General features: G+C 49.5%; 1 protein-coding gene across 4 annotated transcripts in view; it reads right to left on the minus strand.

The window, feature by feature from the left end:
* Positions 1-24,465, minus strand: part of CC2D1A (coiled-coil and C2 domain containing 1A) — a 36,855-nt gene that overhangs the window by 9,024 nt on the left and 3,366 nt on the right. For 2 of the 4 annotated variants that reach the window (XR_004648377.1, XM_034792590.1), the window contains exons 1-25: positions 23,987-24,005; positions 23,779-23,868; positions 20,565-20,697; positions 20,185-20,291; positions 19,516-19,581; positions 18,835-18,972; positions 17,400-17,745; positions 17,126-17,250; positions 16,328-16,400; positions 15,489-15,584; positions 14,495-14,625; positions 13,331-13,403; positions 12,730-12,869; positions 12,067-12,205; positions 11,502-11,674; positions 10,433-10,555; positions 9,657-9,715; positions 8,255-8,371; positions 7,453-7,526; positions 5,087-5,145; positions 4,949-5,000; positions 3,803-3,902; positions 2,404-2,494; positions 1,339-1,470; positions 685-740 (exon numbers count right to left, since the gene is read on the minus strand). Coding sequence is in view for 3 of the 4 variants with exons in the window: in XM_034792590.1 (XP_034648481.1) it covers positions 685-740; positions 1,339-1,470; positions 2,404-2,494; positions 3,803-3,902; positions 4,949-5,000; positions 5,087-5,145; positions 7,453-7,526; positions 8,255-8,371; positions 9,657-9,715; positions 10,433-10,555; positions 11,502-11,674; positions 12,067-12,205; positions 12,730-12,869; positions 13,331-13,403; positions 14,495-14,625; positions 15,489-15,584; positions 16,328-16,400; positions 17,126-17,250; positions 17,400-17,745; positions 18,835-18,972; positions 19,516-19,581; positions 20,185-20,291; positions 20,565-20,697; positions 23,779-23,841 (2,666 nt within the window). In the remaining variant the exon portion in view is untranslated. Of the gene's footprint in view, positions 1-684; positions 741-1,338; positions 1,471-2,403; positions 2,495-3,802; positions 3,903-4,948; positions 5,001-5,086; positions 5,146-7,452; positions 7,527-8,254; positions 8,372-9,656; positions 9,716-10,432; positions 10,556-11,501; positions 11,675-12,066; positions 12,206-12,729; positions 12,870-13,330; positions 13,404-14,494; positions 14,626-15,488; positions 15,585-16,327; positions 16,401-17,125; positions 17,251-17,399; positions 17,746-18,834; positions 18,973-19,515; positions 19,582-20,184; positions 20,292-20,564; positions 20,698-23,132; positions 23,233-23,778; positions 23,869-23,986; positions 24,006-24,465 lie in introns of those variants that run through there. The other 2 variants (XM_034792591.1, XM_034792592.1) reach the window with 2 other exon arrangements.

The raw sequence follows: 24,465 nt of genomic DNA on the forward strand, positions 1-24,465 counted from the left end.
CTGGGCAGCAAAGTGACTTGCCTGGGGTCACGCAGTGAGTCAGTGGCAGAGCCGGGAACGAGCTGAGCTCAGTTCCTTGCTCTAACAAAAGCATCCCCCCCACTCCAGTTACAAAATGACTCTGATAACTGGCATAGGGCGTTACCACGAGCAGCTACCATACTGTGCAATAACACAGCTTGTTAGAGCACCATGCAGGGAAGGGATAATTAGTGACTGAATAATCATCTTGGTTCTGTTCCCTACTCTGGCAACAGTAAGTTCCATAACCACTCACTTCCCCCGCTCTGGGCCTTAGTTTTCCCACCTGTACAATGGGGATAATTCTGACCTACATCCCAGAGAAGACATTGTGAAGTGCAGGGAGCTTCTGTGAGTGGACAGAAGGTCCTAGAGAAGGGCAAAGAATTCTTTATTATTATCCTGGAGTTTACAGTCTACAATATCAGCACTGCCAGCTGAGGGTAGTTTGCTTATGCCCACATGTCTCATCATCCAAAGCTACAGAAGCAGAAGCTCACCAGGAATGCAAAACATCCAGCAGGAATCCCCCACCCCCAGCCCTGAAAGAATGGGGGGGGGAGGGGAAGGATCGTTACACAGACAAATCCTCACAGTTTCCTTAGAGCACAGAAAAAACCTCAAACCGCACCACTAAGCCAAGCCAGTGCGAGTGGGACGTACCTGTTGCCCACGTCCCTTACTGGACCGACTGCTGGTTTCGGTTTGGGGACAGCAACCTGAAAGAAGAGGCAGAAGCTTTCAAAAGAAGCGATGGATTTCATCCACGGCTCTCCCGGTGCTCTACAAGAGGCCGGGACGAGATCACTACCCCCCTTAACCGATTGGGAAATGACTTGTCCAGCCTCACACAAGTCAGTGGCATAGCTGGGAAGAGAATCTCCCCAGTACAGAGCCCTGCACACTGGACGCTGCTGCCTCTCTATTAGAAGGGAAAAGGGCCTTTTTAAGCAAAGTCACCAGGGGCATCAGCACAGCTCACATGGACGACCCAAGGCAGATCTGCTGCACGCTGCCCCTTAGGCAATTTTTCCTTCAGGTCGAGTCCCAGCTTTTCAGACCCCGGCGCGTGATGAAGCTTTGCAGGCAAAGGGGAGATGTGAGCGCTCTGTTTGGGGACGACTGACATTCCCTCCCTCACGCCAACACCCCGACGGACAGATGCTGCCTCCTCTGACTAGCGGCCCAACTCCAGTGGCCTGGGGCTAAGGCAAAGTCTCTGCAGAGCCAGATCTGACTCACGTTCTCAGTCAGTCCTTGAATCATCCTGCCTAGGTCACAGGGAACCCAGAGCCCCATCAAGACAGCGGCCCTTACCGCCGGCATGGTCTGAGGGTCAATAACCAGCCATTTCTCCGTTGTTGTCTCCAGTTGCTGAGAACTCAGAGGCTCCCTTAGACGCACAATCACCTCCAACTTCCCCCCTGTGGGCCGGCGGCCATCCAGTAGCTAGGCATGGAAAAGAATGGAGCAGAGATGTGGGTGTAGGGGAAACAGTGAAAAAAACAAGAAGAGGCCAAAGCAAAATGAAACAATGGTGTCTAGTCCAATCTCCCATCTCCGGACATATCTAGTCTAGCATTCTGCCTCCCTGGAACAGACCACTGGTTCATCTAGCCCAGTATCCTCTCTCCAGCAGAGTCTTCAGAGACAGCCTCAAGCCCATAATTGGCACCTGGGCCACCAGTGAAATACTGCACACCGAAGGAGACTGGAATTCCTTCCTGACCCTGCAGCCACCTGCCGGGAAGCAAGAGATTGCATTATCCTCATTTTAGCAGAATTAGCTGTGTTACTGGTCAATTATCCGGCCCAATTAAACAAAAAAACATCCCGACACCGTGTCTGCCTTTGCTCCTGTAGCAGTGCACTCCCTACCCACTGTACAGCAGGGAGGCATTTCAGAGAGGTGCTGACTGCAGCTGGAAATGGCCGGGGTCCCCAGTAACAGAACCAGCCCGACATTGACCAGAGAAAGTAGCAAAGAGTCCCGTGGCACCTTATAGACTAACAGACGTATTGGACCATGAGCTTTCGTGGGTGAATCCCCACTTCTTCAGATGCATGTGTATTCACCCACGAAAGCTCATGGTCCAATACGTCTGTTAGTCTATAAGGTGCCACAGGACTCTTTGCTACTTTTACAGATCCGGACTAACACGGCTACCCCCCGATAATTGACCAGAGAGTTCAGAGCAGCTGGTAATAACATCCAGCCCCTGCCCCTGCTCTGCTGTTTGCTCCTTTCTAGCCTCAGCTCCTCGGGCCGGGAGGAAGCTCTGGGACTGAGACTCTGAAAGATAATAAGAGGGCAGGATTTATAGGCAGCTGCACACAGGTGCTGCTTAGAGGGAGGAGGGGGAACTCTCCACAGTTTCCTACCTCGACAATCTCCCGAAGCTCACACGTCGTCTCCAGGGCCTCCAGTTTCAGCTGTGCTGTGCCCACAACACGGTCTGTCTTGAACAGCCCCCTGGGAGATTGTGTGTGGGGGGGGAGAAAGGGATATGACAACATAAAATTGAAGTCCTCATCAGTTCCTCAGCCCAGTGCATCCAATCCCAGCTCCCACAAAGACATGTTTGTCCCTAGAACGTCCCCAAAGTGGGAATCAAATTCTCAGAAGTAACTAATGGGAGGAACCCTGCCACTCCGCCCCCCATTCCCACAATGACCGATCCCAGCAGCGCTCCCACAGATAGATCACGTTAACGGGAGGGTTTCAGCTTTTGGGGGAAGGTTTTGTCTCTATGCCCCCGAAGGGCCAGCTGGGCTCTGGAGGTGCAGCACCAGGACAGCACCAGCGGGCTAACTACAGAGGACAAAATATTCCCCCTCTGGCAGCGGCTGCTCCTTTCAGCTCAGTCCCACACCCCCGTCTCCTATGCACCAGTGTCAGGGCATCATGCAGCCTCTCTACAAGCAGCTACATGTTTCCTAGACTCTCACAACCCAGTCCTCTCCCCTCCTCCCTTGTCAGAGCCCTGGCAACCCAGCAAACCCTCTCCCCCACCATGACCACTATCCTGCCAGCTAAGGAGGGCCACACATTCACTGCTGCTTCTTAAGTGGCCTAGCGAGCGGCGCCGTTATGGGTAGGCTACAGTGCAAGGGGAGGTGTGACTGTCGCACACACAGGCATAGCCAAGTGCTAGCTTTAATTTAGCTAGCACGGACAACAGCGCCAGTGAAAACGTGGTGGCCCTGTGTTAATCACTCGAGTACGCAGCCAGGGGCCCCAGTGGGCTCCCACATGGGTATGCCTACCCGTGCTACAATCACACCTGCACTTGCAGCGAAGACATACCCCGGGTGACAAACTGTGCTCCTCCCCAAGCAGGCTACCTCTGCGATGCTCCCAACGCAGGGGCGGGACACAGGCAGGGAATGAGCCCAGCTCTCTGCCCGGCACACACAGTGCTTACCAGCAGGGCAGAGAGCAGGCGCCATTCCTTTGCTAGGCAGCGTAACAATAACCTGCTGACCAGCACTCCGGGTACACTGAGATGTGCACACTTGGTCCATCTCACAGGATTGCAGGTGTTGATTTCAGCAGAAGACCGACTGGCGGCAGCGGTGAAGCTGTTAATAAGCAGTGACGCCCAACAGCCGTTGTTTATTTCACCTTTGAACGCTGCAACGGTCCTTCTGCCTGCCCCCAATATTCATGAGTTTTCCACCCCAGGACATATCAAGAGTGTCATAAGGAAGGTTCCCTCCAGCGTCTGCGGATGACATTTAAACCTGCCCTCCAGTGCCCCCGGCCTCGCATCTCACTCACCCTTTGTGGACAACCTCAAACTTGAGGCCTTTGGTCTGAAAGACTCTCTTGAGCCCTCGGTGGCCCCGATTAATATACAGCTTGAACTGCTCTTTGAATTCTGCCAAGGGAACAGCAGCAAATCACGGTATTAGCATGAGGATTACACAGCAAGGGAAGAGCCGCCAACTGCATCCCTGGGCAAGACATGAGCCAGGAATAGGATTAGCAGGAAACACTTTGCACAGCTGCACTGATTTTCGCCTTGGGATCTCGGTGCACTTTGCCATTCGTTATGCCTCAGTACAACCCCCTCCACCTGCTCCATTTTATAGCTGGAGAAAAGGAAACGGTGTGGTGAAGTGATCTGCCCCCAAGGTATCACAGAATCAGCAGCAGAGCTGGGAACAGAACCCAGGCGTCCTGGTTCCCAGTCCCCTGCTTTAGCGACTACAGCCATCGCCTCTCAGAATCTTGGGAAGAAAGACCTCGAGGCACCAGCTGGCGTCACTAGAGATTACAGCCTCTCGGCCTGTCAACCTCACGCAGAACTTATTTCACAGACCGAGTTTCCAAGTCAGGAAAGAGGAAATGGTGATGCTGACAGGAGAGGGACTAAAAACAGATCCAGCAATGCACCGAGGGGGCATAGACTGTGGGGTCCTTGCCCACACAGCTCTGCCACCACAGTGAAATCTTGTCCCTTTACCAACCACCCACCTCACCCTAATACACCAGTCCTGGGCTCCCCACGCACACAGCCCCGCTCTCAATCCCAACCTGCTGGCTCCCCACTATTCCAGCTCACGAGCTCCTCACACACAGTTTAGCGCCTGTCTCTCAATCCTGACCTGCCCCCCTCTGCTCTCCTAGTTCCAAGTCCCCAGACAGAAAACTGACGTGCACCTGCAAAGCTGTTTATCCAGGATCCCTGCAGCACTTAAGTGCTTCATTGTGGAATCAGTCTTGACCTGTCCCCATCGTTTCTATCCCTGCTCTGCAACTCTCTTGAGCAGAGACTGCCCGATTACATATGGGGTGTTTTGTCACCTGGGCTCATTCCACATGCAGATCACCTTAAGGCCAGAGCTCTAGTAACACAAGGGAACCCTCCTCCCAACACAAACGCGCACACACACGCATCCATAACTCCAGACGGGAACCTACCGGGTGAATCTGTGTTTTTGATCACGTTGGTCTTATCTTTTTGAGCTTCCTCCTACAACACAAGACACAAGAGAGGGTGAGAACTGAGCCTTCCCAACTGAAGCCTGGGAATGCCACCGAGCAGCATTCATAACTCACCGCGTTGGGGTAGGGAAACTCGAAGCGTACGAAGGCATCCAGGTCATTGGGAGTCACGCCTTAAAATACAAAAAAACCCACACAGTTTATAGCTTAAAGGAGAAGACCTAATATGCAATACATGAGATAAAAATCCAAGGACTCGGCTAGGATCGCTGGGAGTGAGCAATCCCCCTGAAGCTACCTACCTGGGGGAAGAGAGCTTTTTAATTAAAGGGCAGATTAATTTGTACTGGAGACGTCTGGGATAGTTGAAATGGTTGTTTAAGACCGAAGGTTCCGGCCTACACTGAAGACAAATCCTTTTTCTAGGACTGGCTGAAAACTGTCAAAAACTCTTCTGTGATGGAAAAGTGAGTTTTCGATTCAACGGTATTTTTCACAAGAAGTATCCAATTTCCACAGAAAGGTTTTGGCTTTTCTGCAAAAACCCCAAATGCCCCCAAACCAAAGTATTTCTATTTGGATAATCAGCCATGCTACCACATGGGAGCTGTAGTTCTACGGTCTCATGTCCCCATTCTCCTCTACTAGCCGAGCTCCCTGGCTGGACTACATCTTCCATGATGCACTATAGCCAGGGACTCCCAGGATGTACTGACTTCCCTCTCCAACTGAGGAGCGGGGGCATCATGGCAGATGCACATGAACCAGGGAGCCCAGTCTGTAGGAGAATGGGAGCACAAGGTACCCAAACTACAACTCCCATAAGGCAGCATTTCCTAATAGAAATTTTGTAGTTTTCAAATTTTCCCATAAAAGATACATTTTCTGTGTGTGTGTGGGGGGAACCATTTCCCAACCAGCTCGAACACTTTCACTCAGAGGGTCTATAATCCATCCTAGATCTGTGAAGTCTCACGTTCTGCTCATTTCTTCCCACACATTCACAGTTACCACCATCCACCTCATGCCCAACTATTGTTATTGGATCATATTTTGGTGTTAGTTTTGTCTGATACCCTCCTAGCGTCCCATATCCCACTTCGTTCCTCCTCCGCTAACGACTGGATACAGTTCACTAACAGTTAATCCTGCTGAAGAGCGTTGGCTCAGGTTAAGGACTGGGCCTCAGGAGAAATGGCTTCAGTGTGTGGCTCTGCCACAGACTTCCCGTGCGACCTTGTGCAAGTCACATAACCTCTCGGTGCCTCCGTTCCCCCTCTGTAAAACGGAGATAGAAATACCGATCTACATCTGTGAGACACTCAGCTATTAGGGCGATGGAGTAGTACCTAGATGAGTACCTAGTACTAGGTAAGTACCTAGACGAATAGAGGGAGTTGCTGCAGGGGAGGGTTATTTCCAACTGAGGCTGAAAATATGGGGACTATGGAAACAGCAAATCTTCTACAGCACTTAAGTTCCTCATAAATTGTAACTTTGCATTTCCATAGCAATTTTCATTCCAGGACCTCAAAGTCTACGACAAACATTAATAAATTAAATTAAAGAAATAAGGTGGATGAGGTAATATCTTTTATTGAACCAACTTCTGCTGCTGAAAGAAACAAGCTTTTGAGTTACACAGACAAGAGTGCTGTGTAAGTGCGAAAACTTGCCTCTCTCACCAACAGAAATTAATCCAATAAACGGTTTCACCTTACCTGCCTTTTCTGTCTATCATCCTGGAACCAACACGGCCACAACACCACTGCCAACAATTCAGAAATTAAGTCTCTCAGTCCCCTTCCCCAAGAGCTAGGTGGTATTATCCCTATTTTACACATGGGGAAACCGAGGCACGGAGGCTCAACAACTTGCCCAAGGTCACACGATCAGTGGCAGAGTCTGGGACAGAACTCATCTTTCCTGACTTTTATTCCCGTATTCTAATCGTCTGAGCCCCACCCTCAGTGGGGGTCTTTTCCTTATTGGGACAGATCTGCATAACAGTGTTTCAGACCCACAATTACTGATACACCTACCAGTCCGCAAGGGGATCCCATGCGAGAAAAGCAGGGAAAAGCACCAGTGATAATTGCTGGTGCTCTGACTAACAGTCCCTGGGGCATTTTAACAAAAGGTCATTAAAAAGCAGCTGAAAATGGGCACTTTGCGTGGGAGTCCAAGAGCTGGAGCAGACGCTGTAGCAACATCCCGCCCCACCCACAATATCGTCAGACAAAGCTCCATGCTCCCACTGCACCTAGGCCACCCTCTTTGGTTGATACCCCACTCGACAGCAGTCCCAGTGCCTGGGGCTTTTCACCTGCTCCAATCGGTCACCGCATTAGCAGAACAGATTATTCCCACTGCAGAGCGAAGCCACCACTCAGCACCTCTGCTTATGGTTATTTGGCATAGCGGTAATAAGACACATCCCCTTCACCCCCTCCTTTGCTAAGAGCCAACTGCTGTTTTACCTGGAGGAGCTGGGAGGTTGATCCCTTTCACTATAGTAAGAACCATATCGTTGCTGTTCAGCTCAGGAAAGATCCTTCAAGAATAAGGCAGAAAGAAGGTTAAACATCAAATAATTCCTACCTCCTCCAGCCAGCCAAGTAGTGACTTGGGGACAGGGGGTTGGTACACTCTGCAGTGCCCCCTGCAGGTGCTGTAGGTCGACACTTCCTGCTCTTGCACACAGCAGACCAACACAGGTATGTCTCAACTCTACCAGTACAAATATATCTGCCAGGACAACCTTTTTATATAAAATGATCAAACACTGCACTTACACCACCTTCCATCCAAGAACTGCAACGTATTATCCCCATTTTGCTGATGGGGAAACAGGCACAGAGTGGGCTGTATAGATCTCAGTTTTAACAAATGTGTTTAATTGACTATAGAGTATGGCAAGAAGACGGCACATAGGGTTAGCCATCGGTGAAACATACAACAACCCTATCCACTCCACCTGCTGTGGGACCCCATCTCTATCTCACGCACACACCAGAGGATGAAAGAACTCAAAACAATGATTCTGTTCCTGAGAATACAGTGGGAGGCAGGGCTCCACACCGATTGGGAGGCAGAGGTCGACACGTACACTCCAGTGTATAGAAGAGCTCCCCCGAAAGCAAGGCCACGGGAAGCGGCCCGAGTGGAGGGCCAGACATATCAGCATCGGCGAGGTCTTGGTTACCTTCTCCCACCCTGCAATGAGGGATAGCGTGGCTGGAATGAAAGGAGCAGGAAGCAACGGGCAGCAAATTAACCTACTTGACCACACTGAAGGTCCTCTGCTCATAGTGGTACTTGGGCAATGGGAAGCCTTTGGCGTGGGCTTGCTTTAAGATTTCCATGTTCTTCTTGCAATCCTCTGCCATCTTCTCAAACCTGCAGAGCGAAGGGCTAAAATGAGCCAGGAGTTTACTCTGATGGAGATTCTTTTGTAGCTTCCCCGTTATTCTGTGCTCTGCTCACAGACCAGTGGAAGAACCTTCACGCCTGCAGCTCCTGTTGTCTGGAAGAGCATTCCTGCATGGTCCACTCTCCATCTCACTACAGATTGCAGGAGATGGCCTATCACATTCCCCCTCTTGTCTGTGGCTTTGGGTACGTCTCCACTACAATCAGAAGGCTGGACTGCAGCTCTGGTATGCCTAGCTAGAACAATAGCAGTTTAACCACAACAGCACAGGTGGTTACACGGGCTCGTTGTCGGAGTACATACCCAAGGTACCTTTGATCGTGGGTATACCTGTAGGGCTGCAATCACATCTCAAGATCACAGTGTGGACATACCCACAATTTCTCTCGCCTTCTATTTATTAAACTCTGAACTGTCTCAAAGCTTCCCATGAGTGGCACTAAAAAATACCCCAATGGTTTTATTTTGTAACCTATATTGTGCACATCGCATAAATATCTGGTATTGTTGGCCTCTGTCCTTGCTGAAGGCATTTCTGCATGCCTGACCCATTGAACCAGTTCCTATCTCACAAATTCACACCATGAGCCTATGTCCAACAGATGTGGAGCAAACTGGACCCATTTGGGCCAAGGCAATCTTAATTTGCAGTCCTAGCTTTGACTCAGGGTGGGGAGTGGAAGATAGATTGTTGAATTTAGTGAAAGCACCTTCTAGGACGGAGAGAGAAACTGGAGACATGGGGTTACCAGTTGAATATGATCACTACAAACACTTTCTCTATTTAATATAGCACCCTTCATCCAAATGCTCCAGAAGTTGCAATGCTTTTAAGTATTTCGCCCACCACTGAAATGCAGCCACCTCTGGGGTAGAGAACAGCAACTGGTGTGTGCTGTTGAACAACACTGCACAGTGAGGTGTCCTGTGTGCCAGGAATTTTAGGCAGGCAGTATGGAATTACCTATGCTGGAATTTAGCCAGGACACTGCGGCTGGGGAAAATGCCACAGGATCGTTAACCCACGAGCAGTCAGGACCTCTGCTTAGCATCTCATCTGAAAGGCAGAACATTGAGCAGAGCCCCCAACACAGCCACATTTCGGAAAGGAAATGCAGGACTTCCCTGAGGGAAGCAACCGGGAAGGACACCCTAGGTAATTCTGTAGCAGCTTCACGGTGTGTACAACCAACACAAAGAAAGGAGCCTGAGGGAAAGGGGGATGGAAAGCACTCCTGCTGACATACTTACTTGGTTGTTTCGGCGATATTTCCTAGGTGAGTGAACTGCTTGGAGTAATTCAAACACATCTGGGACAAAAACACACAAGAGAGAAAGTTACTACAATCTGCCTCCTCTGGCACCTTCCATCCAAGGATCTGCAGCACTTCCACAGGAGGCTGTGTCTGCGTGTTTGTGAAGAAGTATTCTCACTCACAATTGCAGATGGAGCCACTGAGACGGAAAAGGGAAGGTCGCTCAATGGGGCAATGGCGGATGCGGAAATAGAACCCTGAGTCCTGTCTCCCAAGTTATCCTTTCTCCCTCATACAGGCCTTTACAATCCAACCAGTACACGGCCATCAGCATGGCATTCCTGCCAACACACACTACAGCAATACAAGTCTGCTTAACAAAACTGGAGTCTCCCTCAGCCCCCTGCCTAATGCCTTGGATCAGTGGCTCTCAATCTGGGAACCAACAGCCATCTGTGTTTTCTTGCTATGCCCACCGAAATCCCACAATCCTTTGCAGAGAAGGATGACTCCAGAAGAGGCAAAGCAAGTTTGACTTAACAAGACGCAGCAGCAGGTGTGACCCTAACACTCCTGGGATCACAGCTGGCAGAATCTCCTCCTGGAGGAAGAAGGGCAAGAAACTTCACTTAAGCCTAGGCGTGAAAACTCCAGTCCCCCAGGAATCCACTCCCGTCACTGCTGTTCTGAAGAGCTTCCCAGGAGACCCTAAGCCTCTGAAAGCCCAACCGAACACTCTCTTCCTAGCGCATCTCCCCTTGGGTCTTCTACCTCGTGCTGCTGCCTCATCAGCTTCATGAACTCCATGTACTGGCTGGCAGCCTCTGGGGAGATGCTGACCCCACGACGCTGCACAAGCACGAAATCCTCCTTGTTCACTGGGGCTTGAGGCACCTGAAACAGAAGGGAGGCATGACAGTGACCTGCAGTTTCAAGAGAAGAGATTTTCACCTACACAGACCCATCTGCAAAAGTCAGTCCTGGAGTAAGGAATTGCCCATGCTGGACCACGTCTTCCATCCGAGACACTCAAAACCCTTCTTCATTATCTCATCAGGCCTCACAGCCCCTGGAAGCTAGAGATTATCCTCACTTTACAAACTGGACAAGTCACTTCCTCTTTGCATCTCCCTTTCCAAAGTCCCGCAATAGGTCAGTATCAGAACCCGAACCCAGGAGTACTGACTTCCACGCTCCTGCTCTAAGGACTACACCCAACTCCCCTCTCAGAACTTGGAATAGAATCCAGGAGACTTGAATGCTCACTCCCTAATCTAGCCATTAGACAGATCTCTGGATACAGGCAGAGACGTCAGCACTCCGAAAGCAAGTGCAGGGGGCTGGGTGTTCCAGTGGTCAGTACGTAACACAGCTCCAGTTATATCTAAGTTTAGGAGCTTGAGCATTCAATACTCCTGAATTCAGGCAAAACACATAGCTATGAATATTCATATAGCGGCTAGTTTTAGAGACCGATTATCATTACAGCATAAGTAGCAATATAACCGTTTATCCTTTTGTTATGCAGGATCCCCAGCGATCTTTACAAACTAACAAACAGTGACAGACGCTGTCTCTGAGGATCACAATGCCCAGCACTAAAATGCAGCCACTTCTGGGGTGGGAAGTGTCACCTAGCACACAGCAATGGTGCACAACATGGTAGGAGAGGGAGTGAAAGATGCCATAATCAATGCATTTGGAATTGAAAGAGGCAGAATAGAATTACCCAGGACTTCTGGGCTTTTGAAAAGGCCAGGAATCTTTAACGACCGAGTGGTCAGGATTTCTCATGCCGTGGATTGGTCTCAAATTAAATGCACCGCAGGGACCTCCTTACTTTGGTTATGTCGACAGGAAGCCCACCCTGGGACGCCTCGATCATGGGGTCAAGGCCCTTGGCCTGACGCAGAAACAGCTTCGCTCCCTCAATGTCATTCTTCTGTTTGGCTCGAAGCGCCGCCTGCATCAGTTGTTTCTTCCTGCCCTCCAGGAAAGCGAGCTGCTGTTGGGCTGCCGGGAGGAGGAGAAAGAGGATAGTCACATCGGGGGTGGCTGTCAGGACCTCATGCTATAGGTAGTCCAAGCTGGAAAGGGAAGCTGGGAATGTTGGTGTATTCAAAACACCGGGCCCATCAGACCCTACAGTCCTCTCTGGTTCTTAGCCTGTGCTGGCTGGCGTCCTCGTGCATGCGCTCCCTAAATCTGGCCTGGCCTCCTGACTACACCACAGGTACCGAGTCAGACAAGGGAATCATTCCAGCCAGAGAACCGTAGCAGGGACTGGCACCAGCACCACAGATCAGCATATAGGACAGCGTGGCCCTGAACGCAGTCTGACCACTTCCTACAGCATCGGCCTTGATAAAGACGGAACGTTTCTGTGAGCTGGAAAGCACAAGTACCTTTTGTGGTGGCTTTTGCGGTGGATTTGCCAGTCCCAGCTACATTTGCTGCTGCAGGGGTACCTCCCGAAGACACACGTGGAACCAGCTTGGGCTGGGACGAGGCGGCTGGCTTTGACAGCGCAGTGCGGGAGCCCAGCTGTAATTAACAACCAGAAAAATACATGAAGCTATTTTTCTTGCAACAGAACGCAACATTTCTGAACTCTGGGACTCGGGTAAGATGGGAATTGAAACAAATGGAGAGGAAAAAAGCCCACGTTAGCCAGCACTATAAAATTCAACCCCAACATAGACCCATAGGACTTCAAGGGACCATCGTGATCATCTGGTCTGACCTTGCACACATTGCAGAGCACAGAACCTCACCCACCCACTCCTGTAACAGACCCCGAACCTGTGGCTGAGTTGCTGAAGTCCTCAAATCATGGTTTAAAGACTTCAAGTTACAGAGAATCCACCTCAAAATACAGAGAATCTAGTTTAAATCTGCAAGTGACCTGTATCCAGTTTCCATAGAGAAAAAAGTTTCATAGCACAAATGAATGGGGTTCTGTATAAACTGGTCCCACCCCTGATAATCAGTTAATACAACTCAGCATTGGTTTTAACTGAGCCATCTTGTGCCCCACGGATCAGGCTCCCAGGTTAGCAGAACCTGACCTTTTTCATCCCCTCCACATTGTCATCTTCCTCATCATTCTCTCCGTCTTCCTGATTGGCTAGTTTCATAGCGGTTTCCAGGACTCCCACGATGCTTTGGTCTCCTGATGAAGCCTCCATGCCATGGATGGGTGGGAAGCCTGCCAAAGAGATGGCAAGTCTAAAGAGGAGATCGAAACTGATCAAACTACTATCGAGAGCTGCTGCGTACCTGAGCGCCCCAAAGAGGTAGGAAGAGTCCACATCTAGCTACTCGTGTGATAATGCCATTCAAACCCACTGAGTGAACAGTGCTAGATAACAGAACTGCAGGGAACAAGGGGCGATCTCAGAAGAAATGCCAAGGACCATAGAAAGGAGACTGAAATTCCCTCTTGCTCCTAGGGGAAAGGTCCTTCCAGGGCAGGGCTCAGAGACATTGGTGGGGATGGAGCATAGAAGGGTGCCCTGTTACTGCCAATGCTGTATGTGTTGTAAATAGAGAGGTCTCCAAAGCTGCTATTCCAGAGTGAAATTCACACATATGGAAGCTTTAAAAAATGGTGAGTGAAGAGCATCCTCTACGGTTCTACCTTGGTAGCAAAATAAAATCGGAAAATACCTGGTGGAACAGGCAGTTCAGCAAAATCCACCGTTTTCCCTGCTTTGTGAGCTCGGATGGCCTCTTGGTATTGCTGAAAGAGAAATCACGACTGAGCACCCCGCCATGGTGCCTCCCAGGCATGCCCTTCTGAGAAAGACGTATCCCTTATTATTTACACTAGGGTAGCACCTATGAGCCCCAGTTGTAGGCAAGGACCCTGTTGTGCTAGGTACTGTACAAACAGAACGAAAAGGTGGTCCTTGCTCCAGAGAGTTTACAATCTAAGTATCAGCCAAGAGGCAACAGGTGGATACAGTCAGATGGGGGGGAGCACAAGGAAACAATAAGACAATCCGCATGCAAGCTGCCAATAGGGGGGTGTCCCATCAACTAATCAGAGTCAGCCAACCAGCTTGTGCCCCAGAATCTTTTTACGGAAGAGTTCAAATCTTATCCCATGGGACCAGTTAGGTCTTCTCCTCCCTTTACTGCATTGAGTGTGGTATGAGAGAAGAAACCTGGCTAACTCTAACATCCATTGGAATTGTGCCACCAGTGGCAGATTAGATTCCAATCATGGTAGTGTTTTATTTAGGTCTAAAAGATCAGGTTTTTTTAAGCACTCCATTTCTCTGTCAAGATATTGGCATTTTGCACCAGGCTTTAGTGCTCAGCCTTCAAGACGATACTGAGCAAAACTCATGGACTTTACGAATAAAGATGATAGGCACAAGGATCTTTCACTCATCACTGAAATGCAGCAGTCTCTGGGGTGGAACGGAGTAGCTGGTTTAACAGCGCACAGAAACATTTATGCTACTTGAAGTAATGTATCATGGATCCAAATGAAACTGCAGGGGGATTTGGGAAGGCAATATGCAGTTACCCAGAATGTACCCCCCAACTTTTGGGGAAAGCACTAAAGACTCTAATGACTACGAGTGGGAAAGAATCTCACTCAAAAAGATGGCACCTCCAGAGGCACTGTGCCCCCAGCAAGTGGGGTCAGCACTGACTCAAAGAGAAGGCAACCACCAATTGAATCCCCAACAGCAGATAACATTGCCCCAGAAAGAATACTGCCCTGCTGTACAGCTCTCATTCAGAACGGTATCTGTGGGGGTGAGGGGAGCCAGGATCCACTCAGAGCTGTAGGTTACAGGACTTTCACGCTTTTCTCACCTTCACAATGCGCTCATGCATTCTTGCCTTCCGGTCATCTCCTTTGCTCTTGGCCTGAGCTGACGCTGTTTTATACCGCTCCATCCTCTGCTGCAGGGCTTCCAGCATGTCCCGCGGGGGTGGAGGGATATCTGTTGCAGGGGTGGGGAGAAAGGGACGACACGTGTATTGGGTTTACTTTTCTAACTTCTTCCTCCTTAACAAAAATCTGGAACTCTGCCCTAGCCCTCGCTAAGGTGGTGACAGGAGGCAATTCAGCGTTTCATTTCCAACCCCTGCCTAGAATATCTAGCTCTTATCGTAAGTTTGCATCAGTAGATCTCAAAGTGATTTACATAGCAAGTCACAGAATTATCCCCACTTTTTACAGATGGGGAAACTGAGGCACAAAGCGGGCCGCGACTTGCCCATGGTCACCCAACAGGAGAGCCAGAAATAGAACCCAGGTCCTTCCGAGTCCTAGCCCAGTGCTCTATCCACTCGGCAACATGGACTCCTCCCTGAGCACTGATGATAAATAAGAGATGTGCCCTGCCAACCAGGGAGCAAACATGTCCCATCCCAGCACTCACATGCCCACCCATCCCCGTGTCACGACGATGCTTCTGGTTATCCGAACATGCAGCACACGCTCTGCAAGGCTCTCCAGTGTTTTCTGGTAGATGCCGTGACCTCTGCAGGTAACAGCGGAGCTGGAGTTTGCACGGTAACACCACTCAAGCTAGTGATACTCCCAGGCTTGCCTCCTCCTCCCCTCCAGGTCCCATTGACTTTCTGGGCAGGTTTTTCCTTTCACTACAGAGGGGGTTTGCTGTCCTTAGGAACAAAAGCAAGGTTGGCAAGATACACAGCAACTACCAAACAGGCAGTACCGCATGCGGCTCCCATTCTGGGGAATGGAAATTCCAGGGTTGATCGGCTGCACGGCATAACGAGCAACCTCTAGTCACGCTGGGGCAGCTAAGATACCAAGGCACCGTTCTGGAGATCATACCTGCAGCAGGGGCTGCTGATTTTGCTAAAGGCATGGTTGTCGACACAGCAGAGTGTTGTTGTAGACCTGGGGACAACAGCTCCTTGGGCAGCTGGTCTGTGAAAATAAGATTGTAAGCGACAAGCAGAAAGTAAAAAAAAAAAATCGACCCAGATTGACAGAAAGGAGATAGGTTACTCCTCTCCCACCAGGCCCAGCCAACCCAGTCCTCACAAGGAGCAGCACCCAGATGGTACACTGCAATGATGATATTCCGTCTTTCCCTCGCACCTTCCAAGCCAGGATCCCAAAGCACTTAATTAAACCGCCCCTTTCCTCCCAGCCCCATTTTACAAACACAGAAATTGAGACACAGAGTGGTGGAGTCCCCTTCTAAAGGCCACACAGCGAGGAAGTGACAGAACTGGGAATAGAACCCATGAGTCCCGACTTCCAGGCCCTCTCCAACCACTGGGTGAGGCTAAGGGCTCGTCTATACTAGAAAGGCTTTGCCGATCCTGTACTGCCAGAGGCCCCTAGTGCAGCTCCCATCAGGAGATCTTTGGCTGGTACAATCCACCTCCCCGAACGACAACGTAAGGACTCTTACCAGTCCAGCTGCATGTCCACGGGCGGTTTTGCAGGCATAGCCATGTAAGTCAAGGTGGTGGATTTCTTCACGTCTCTGACCGATATAGCTATGCTGGCAAAACTTTGTAGGCCTGGCTTAGCAAAGAAAGATCACGACTGCCGTGTTCGCTCTTTTAGCACTTTCCTCCACTCAGCCAGGGCCTCCATTGCTACATCAATGAAGTCAGTGGGGACGCAGCTGTTTGGCAAAGTCGAGTATCAATTCTCACCTGGAGGTGGGGGCAGACGGCTCAGATCCACGGTTTCACCTTTCCCCAAAGCTTCTACAATGGGATCAAAGCTCTGAAAGACACAAGACAGGGAGAATAGTACTTTTAACCTCTTTCTTCAAAGATCTTAAAACACCTCATTCAAAACCACTCAAACCAACCTCATATATCCCATGTGAAGTGGGATTTATCTCCAGTTTACAACTGAAAAAACCAGAGCAATTTGCCCAAGGTTTCACAGTGAGCTGAAATTAGAACACAGTAGTCTTGGCTTCCAATGTTCTGCTCTAACTACTAGGCCACATTCTCCTCCCAGACTCAGAAACAGAACCCAGGTCTCTGGGCTCCCAGGCTCCTGCTACAGTAAGTGAACCATACTCCCAGCGCAGGTTCATGCTGGTTATAGAGGGATGCTCCAAAGGTGGAGGACAGATAGGAGCAGAGGAATGTATTTTCTTTAGCCACACCTGAGCTGGCCTATGGAGACAATAACTGCATCTGCATTAACTGCAATTTTCAAGGTCTTTTTTTTGTAGAGGGGAGACCACAGTTTGATTTTAATTCTCCATACGAAGCTGAATGGCTGAACTGAAGGAAAAGCCTGTCCCAGAATAAGCCTAGCCAAGGTGAAATAGAGTCACAAACATGCCGCAGAACCAGTGGATGTGGTTTACCAGCAGCCTTCTAAGCACCAACTGGTCAACTTCTTAATTGCACCCACTGAAACTGTCACTTCTAGGGCTAAACCAAAGCCCCTGCCAGGCTAACAGAGCAGTGCTTTGGCTGGCAGGCACCTACCTTAGCGATGCGGTAGTATTTACTGGCCATCTCGACACTGCCTTGCTGTTTAGCGTGCAGCGCGGCTAGCTTGTACTCCCGCTGCCTGTCATGTAGGAGCGCCTGGGTGCTGACGTTTTCAGAACCTGTAGAGAGACAGAGGAAAGAGACATTGTGCTTTGTGTTTCAGAATCATCCGATGCAAGATCGGGAGAACATCATGGTCATAGATCAGTAGGAATTTATAAGCTCAACCTTCTGCGATGAGAGAGAATGAAAAGGTCCCCATGCTTACCCGACGGTGCCAAAGGCTTTTCCTCTGGTGTCTCTGGGGATCTGATGGGCGAGGCCAGGGCTGGCTTTGGAAGTACAGGAGGCGACGGCTTGGGAGACACAGGAGGTGGTGGCTTGGGAGATGCTGCAGAGGGTCCCTGTGGAGGTGCTGCAGTGGGTGGCTGTGGAGGAGGATGGCTGGATAAACTGAACCTTCCGTTGGGTGTGGAGTTCTGGGATGACAGAGTCAGTGGAGAAGGGGACGGCAGCTGGGAGTTCCCGCTCTTTCCTAGTGCAACTGCAGGGGGGATTTCTTCCTCATCAATCTTTTTGCCCTTCCTTACAGAGGTCAGCATGTTTTCTAATGTCTTGGGGAAAAACAACAATGGCTAATTAGCGATAAGCTTCCAAACTTTCACTCTTGGTTTTGCCAACAGCTATGGAAAACAGGCGCTTTAAAATTAGCCAGAACTTCAGCTAAGAGCCTGACTGCAGGAAAACTGGATACCCGCACCTTAGTCAGCCCAGAAACTGCAACCTAATTAGACCTCAGAAACCCACAGCCTGTCATCAGCTAAAAAGCCATTCCTCAGCCAAACAGCAAGTTCCTAATTCCCACATTTTTCATGACTAGAAGGTAGCAGCCTCTTAGATGAGTGCCATTCATCTGACGGGAGCCAAAAGTGTTGTACAAACCGCACGCTCTTTATGGACAAATCTCATCACAGAAATGCAGCTCTCCGTGGCGGGAAGCGGCAGGGCGATTAGCAACAGCACACGGTCAGAGCACCTCTAGTTTCGTAAGTGGAGACTCCAGACCCAAATGAAGATGCAGGGAGAATTTTAGGGCGGCAGAATAAAAGTACCCAAGATGGCATTTGGCCAGGATGCTGGGACGAGCACTCTGACTTGAGAAAAGCACTACGGGAACTTTAATGACCAGGAGTGATCAGGTCCTCACTTTTCCGTCTAATTGGACAGCCCGCACCTGCAGTTGTACAGGATCCATTAGGACCACGCTGGGGCCTTTGGGTTCAATATTATCTCTGAGGACACAGCAATATCACTAAAATGAAGACATCAGAGCGCTGCACTCCCTGCAATATACTGTTGCTGAGGAGGTTATCAGCTATTGTATTATCCATATTTAGGCACCTCAATAAAAATGGCCTCATTTTCAGAAGGGCTCAGGACCCATAGCTTCCACCAAAGGCACTAGGAGCAAGGCTGAAAAAACAGGCCGCTGACATGGGTGCCTAAATATGGATTTAAGTGCCATACTTTGAAATCTGAAAACGTTGGTCATGCTCAGTTGCAAATTTAAGATCAAGCAGTTTCTATTAAGTTTCTAAAAAATATTTTCGGTTTTCTTCCTAAAAAGCATCTTGCAAGACAAGATGGTTACCAAGCCACTAGCCTGGGCACATCGTGTTCTGGGTGCATTATTTAACACTCACCTTGAGGCCTCTTTCATATCTGCGCACTTTGGCACTGTCTCCAGCTTGCTTTGCGTTAGTCATGGCTGTTCTGTACATTTCCAGCCTTTCCACCAGAGTAGATTCTACACTGCTGGAATCAGCTGAAGTTTCATTCACCTGTAAGAGCCCAGGGAAGAGGAGGAAAAAGTGTTGTGAATTAATCCAAAGCACTGGCCTAACGCGGGACAGCCATATCAACACTTCCAACGAGAGACTGATTTTGTTGGGCTCAAGACAGTCAAACTAGACTGGTCAGTTTCACTTTCTGGTTCTTACATGCTAGAACAATTCTCCTGGACAACCTGGTCTAGAGCAGGGATCGGCAACCTTTGGCACGCGGCTCGAGGCCGGGCTGGTTTGTTTACCTAACACGTCCGCAGGTCCGGCCGATCACGGCTCCCACTGGCCGCGGTTCGCCGCTCCAGGCCAATGGGGGCTGCAGGAAGGGCAGCCAGCACCTCCCTCGGCCTGCGCCACTTCCCGCAGTCCCCATTGGCCTGGAGCGGCGAACCACTGCCAGTGGGAGCCACGACCGGCTGAACCTGCAGACGCGGCAGGTAAACAAACGGGAGGAGCCATTTCTGTACTATGGCCACACTTTCAACTGGAAACAGTGAGAAGAATGAAAGAGGAAGCAAAGTCGGAAGGGTAGTTTTGCACCTTAGCAGCAAGTATTGTGGCATCCTTGATTTCCTTCTCTTCACCCAGGACTTCATTGAGTTCCGCCTACAAAACAAAGAAATTGAGTCTCTTAATTTTGTTTAGAGATACTCAAAATGTAAGTCACACTGGTGGGAAGTTGAGCAGCAATTTATAAACTACAGAGAGAGAGATTAAGGGTGACAACTAGCAAGGGAGAAGCATTGCAACAAAAGTCCCAGCACTTCATGAGTATCTCCTCCTTCTTAGGATGTGACAGACACTTATGTAGAACACCCCAACTTTAAGGAAATGGAATAACCTAGGAGTCAAGACACTAACTCCAGTATCTACAGATAGGTAACATTGCAGGATTGTATGAATATCAGTATAATGGGTTTGGCTCACAATGCAGTTGTGAGCAAAATTCAATAGAAGGATCCCTGGTCAGTGATACACTGAGGTATAAAGGTTTTTTGGAGACAAAAAAAAAAAAAAAAAATCCTGTTTCTCCAAGAGGACCCAGAGCAGGGAGATGACAGATGAATGGATCTATTCGCCTGTCGCTACACAAGAATTCCCATTCAGACATGTCACTTTAGACATTCCCCACATATGAGGCATCGACCTGATAACAAGGACTTTTGTGTAACATTCCCAGTCCTTCACCGAGTACAAAGTCCTTCATACCATCAGATCATCTTCATCTTCCAGATCTTCCTCTTCCCCATCCTCTTCATCCAGGTCTTTCATGCAGAGAGCGGCCATTCTCTCAATAGCTTCCATGGGCAAAGGGGCTGAAAAGAAGAGGAGACAAATACACAACTCATTTCACATAACCATTTAATATCAGAGTTCAGACTAGTGTGCTGGCAGGGCTGGGGGGGGGAAGAAAGGTCTAGTTGCTAAGCACAGGACTGCGAGGCTCTGCCACTTCTCTCTCGCTGTAGCTCTGAAATTAAGGCACTAGAAACTTACAGTTTGTAACTCTTTTAATCAAGTCCTTCTGGGATTCAGATGTGTCCTAGCTGAGCAGATGCATAATGGGCATAGAGTTGAGGACCACTTACTTTTCCCTTTCGGCTTCTCTTTTGAATCTGGCTGGCCTCCCACGATAGCTATTAATTCTGATTCCAGTTCACCATCCTCCTCCTCATCATTGTCCATCATCCCATGTGGAGAGAAATCCACTAGCAAACCCATCTAGAGAGGATAAAAGACAAACCACGAGTCCATGGTTTCTTAATAGGCAACAAGAGGCAGTGGTATCTAGTGCTTAGATCCAGGGACTAGGCGTCAGGATTCCTGAATTCTAGTCTCAACTAAAAGAGGGAGAAGTGTCATCTGATGGTTAGAGCAGAAGATAAGGAGGGGGTACTTTTTTCCTCCCCGGCCATACTGGGTCACACCAGTGGTCCATCCAGCCCAGTATCCTGCCCTCTGATAGTGGTAAGCGCCACCTGGAGCCTGCACCGCACCCCAAACCCTCTTCCTCAGCCCTGAGTCCCCTCCCACACCCAAACTCCTCCCCACCAGAGCCTGCACCTCCTCCCACACCCCAACCCCCTGCCCCAGCCCTGACTCTCCTCCAACACTTAAACTCCCTCCCAGAGCCCGGAACCCGCACCCTCTCCCACACTCCGAACCCCTCATCCCCAGCCCAGAGCCACCTCCTGCACCCCCAAACCCTCTCATCCCCCACCTCACCCCAGAACCAGCACCCCCAGCTGGAGCCCTCACCCCCTCCCGCACCCTAATCGCCTACCCCAGCCCAGTGAAAATGAGCGAGGGTGGGGGAGAGCGAGCGATGGAAGGGCCTTGGAGAAGGGGAGTGGCCTCGGAGAAGGGGCGGGGCAGGGCAAAGGTGTTTGGTTTTCTCCAATCAGAAAGTTGGCAACCCTACTCACTTCACCTCTGTGTGCCAATTTACCCACTGCTAAAATGAAACTAACAGGACACCTACTTACACTATTAGGCATTGCACAGTTTAACATATGTTCATGAAGCATTTTGACAGCCTCATATGAGAGGAGCTACAGGCGTATAATCGTATTGCACAACACATTCTTTATGACAGCTTCCCCCAACGTGTGGTCAGGGCGTGTCTTGCTGTTTGTATAGTGGAGAGCACCTCACTGTAATATCGGAGAGGATTCACTTTTCATACTGCTGTTAAGAAGAACCAGCTCTCCCTCCTACAGAAACTGCTGCAAAGACTTAATTGCAGGTGTGTCTGTGCTTTTATAGGAGTGTTTGGTTTGCGCTTCCCAACACCTGTCTAGCTTGGAGTTTGACCCAATCCCTGATGGGCGGAAGAAGAAAGCATAAGGGAGGAGGCCAGACTTTCAACTGAGACAGTGCAGGGCAGGGTAATACAAATCCTATATGCATGCACCACTAGGCAAAAATCCCTGACAGATGGCAAAACTCAACTCAGTACCTCCTCCTGGTAGATTACTAAAAGAAAGGCCAATGCAAGTACTGTAAACCTTCAGACAGCCTGAAAATGGGGAAGCAACATGCGATCCTCTCACCCGCCAAGCTGCAGCACAGTCAGATAAATTTTATAGTCTATCAAGGTTTATAGCCAGTGAAATTGAAAGCTCTCACCAATTGACTGGTCATACATTAATTTTATTGAAAGCAGGATTCAAGCGAAGGGGGAGGTTTAACACATTATCCACACCTAATTGGATTCTGTCTGACAGAAAGCCCTCCAGCATATGAAGAGAGGGAGGGCTGTTACCATATGTCACTGGACAGTTTGTCCTCCATAGACTTGCTCTAGATCTCTGGTTTGGTCCATGACTTGCATGTTGTGAATTTGGCCATTCTTAACATGCTCCTCCTGCAGACAGGTACCTCCATCAATAATTCGGTGAGGTGGCAGACAGCAGTACTAGTTACTGTCAGCTGTGCCTAGGTACCGTAGTGACTGGAATACCACATACGATACCACTGAAAGTGTTAGCAGGTTTTCCAGCCATTTCATCTTTTAGCACATAGGTAAGTTCAGTAAAAAGGGTGCAAAAGAAAGGTCTACAGAAGCTCAATTACCCACATCCCCTGATACAAGAGACCTGGAATAATGCCCAGCTTTATCTACCACAGACTGAAAATGCTGCACCATCCATCCTACAGAGTGGCAATTTAACCAGGGATCTAGGACAAGACATCGCATTTTATTCCTCTGAGACACTCACTTAGGAGCAATCAAGTTCCCACCCTTAGATTGGCACATGTGCTCCACAGACTAGCGAGTGGCAGGCACAGTGTGACAGAAAAATGAGCTTTGAAAAGTTAAAACTGATTCTTTGACATTTGCAAAACAATATTTAACACCATTCATTCCAATCATCTTCAACAAAATCCTAAATTCTCCTCTCCCCAGTCATTCTAGGAAAATAAAGCAATTGTTGGACCATGCCCATGCCAGTAGCTGTCAGAAAGGAGACCTGCAACTCAAAAGATCACCCTGCCCATCTGCCTGTACACAGAGATTGAGAAATCTCAGATTTCTAGTTCCGTATGTAAACACAAATGAACATTAACATCAGGAATTCTGCATCATGAAACTAGGGTAAAAGTAGATGCCGTGCTTTAAGGAAATGTACGCAACACTATTTTAAATTCCACACGTTAGTATTTTTCTTGTTTACTTTTAACTCCACATTTTGTGCGTTAGCAGAGAGATGTTGGGAACAGATGAATCACTCCTCTTCATCTGGTCCCATCTTTGTCCCAAGGGGCTAGGGTGAGAGGTATGATGATGATTTGTTTACTTCTATTATTTCTGGTTTGTCAATTCTCCTGCTGTGATTTCTAAATGACAGCAAATCTAATTCCCACCTTGGGATGGCGGCAGAGGCCACTTGGGTTACAACCTGGCCAGTTTCCCACTGGCTAAACCAGTATTTATACCATAAGACCAGCAGGACAAAAATTTACCCACAATGAAAGAACCAATATTAATAAACGGCAACAATTTTTCACCTCTATAGAACTTTTCATCCTGCAGGAGCCCAAACTTTATAAACTACAGGCCTGAACCTGCCCCCACTGAAGTCAAGAGTAGCAAGGTTGGGGCCTTTATACACACAAAGGTTACTTCAGAAATCATTTGCTGGGGGGTGGGAGCAGCAGCCATAGGGACTGAGGGGATTTCAGATTCTGACAACAGGACAACTACATTTTTTTACACCAAGAATCTCAAAGCAGATCCGGAGGGAGAGGTGTTTCCTTATACAGACAGGGGAGAGGTAAAAAAGGAAACCCAGGCCTCACCTGTCTGGCTTTGGCAGCACCACTGTGTCCTGGTGGTGGAGGCGGCCTCCTGTTCTTGCTCATTTCTTTTTTCTCCCCCCTCAGACTGATCTGAAGAGAATCAGTGCATGATTAGGTCAGATGGAGCTAGACGGTTACAATGGGATCACTCAGTCACTGTCCCTGTGTTTCCGCTCCCTCACCCCATGGGGCAGTTTGGTTCACCAACCTCATTCCTTCCTCCTCCTAATGCTTTCTTCTTCCCCTCCTCAGCCCTCTGCCACCATCCCAATTTCCCCCTCATATCACCTCCAATGCCCCCTCTCCTCCCAAGAGTCCCCAACTGCCAGGAGCTCTCCCACAAATCCCCAACACAGCACACACACTTCCCAGATCCTTGCTTCCCTCTCAACCCAGGGGATGCATAACGAACTATCCTCCCTGCCCAGGTGGTCCCTCTCTCACCCTACTTGAACTACCCACATGCCCCCCGGCCCCAGCTCCTGCTCCCTCACCCCCAGCAACCACACCCTGAAGCCCCACACAGCTCATTGTCCACTACCCCATAAGCCTACTCCCCCCAACCCCAAGGCTTCTGCCACCACCAGCACCCTGCTCCCCCAACCAAGAACCCCCACACTTCCTGGCCCCTCCCCCAGCACCCTGCTCCCCCAACCAAGAACCCCCACACTTCCTGGCCCCTCCCCC

The sequence above is a fragment of the Trachemys scripta genome, chromosome 16 (assembly GCF_013100865.1).
Source record: "Trachemys scripta elegans isolate TJP31775 chromosome 16, CAS_Tse_1.0, whole genome shotgun sequence".
Taxonomy (NCBI): domain Eukaryota; kingdom Metazoa; phylum Chordata; order Testudines; family Emydidae; genus Trachemys; species Trachemys scripta.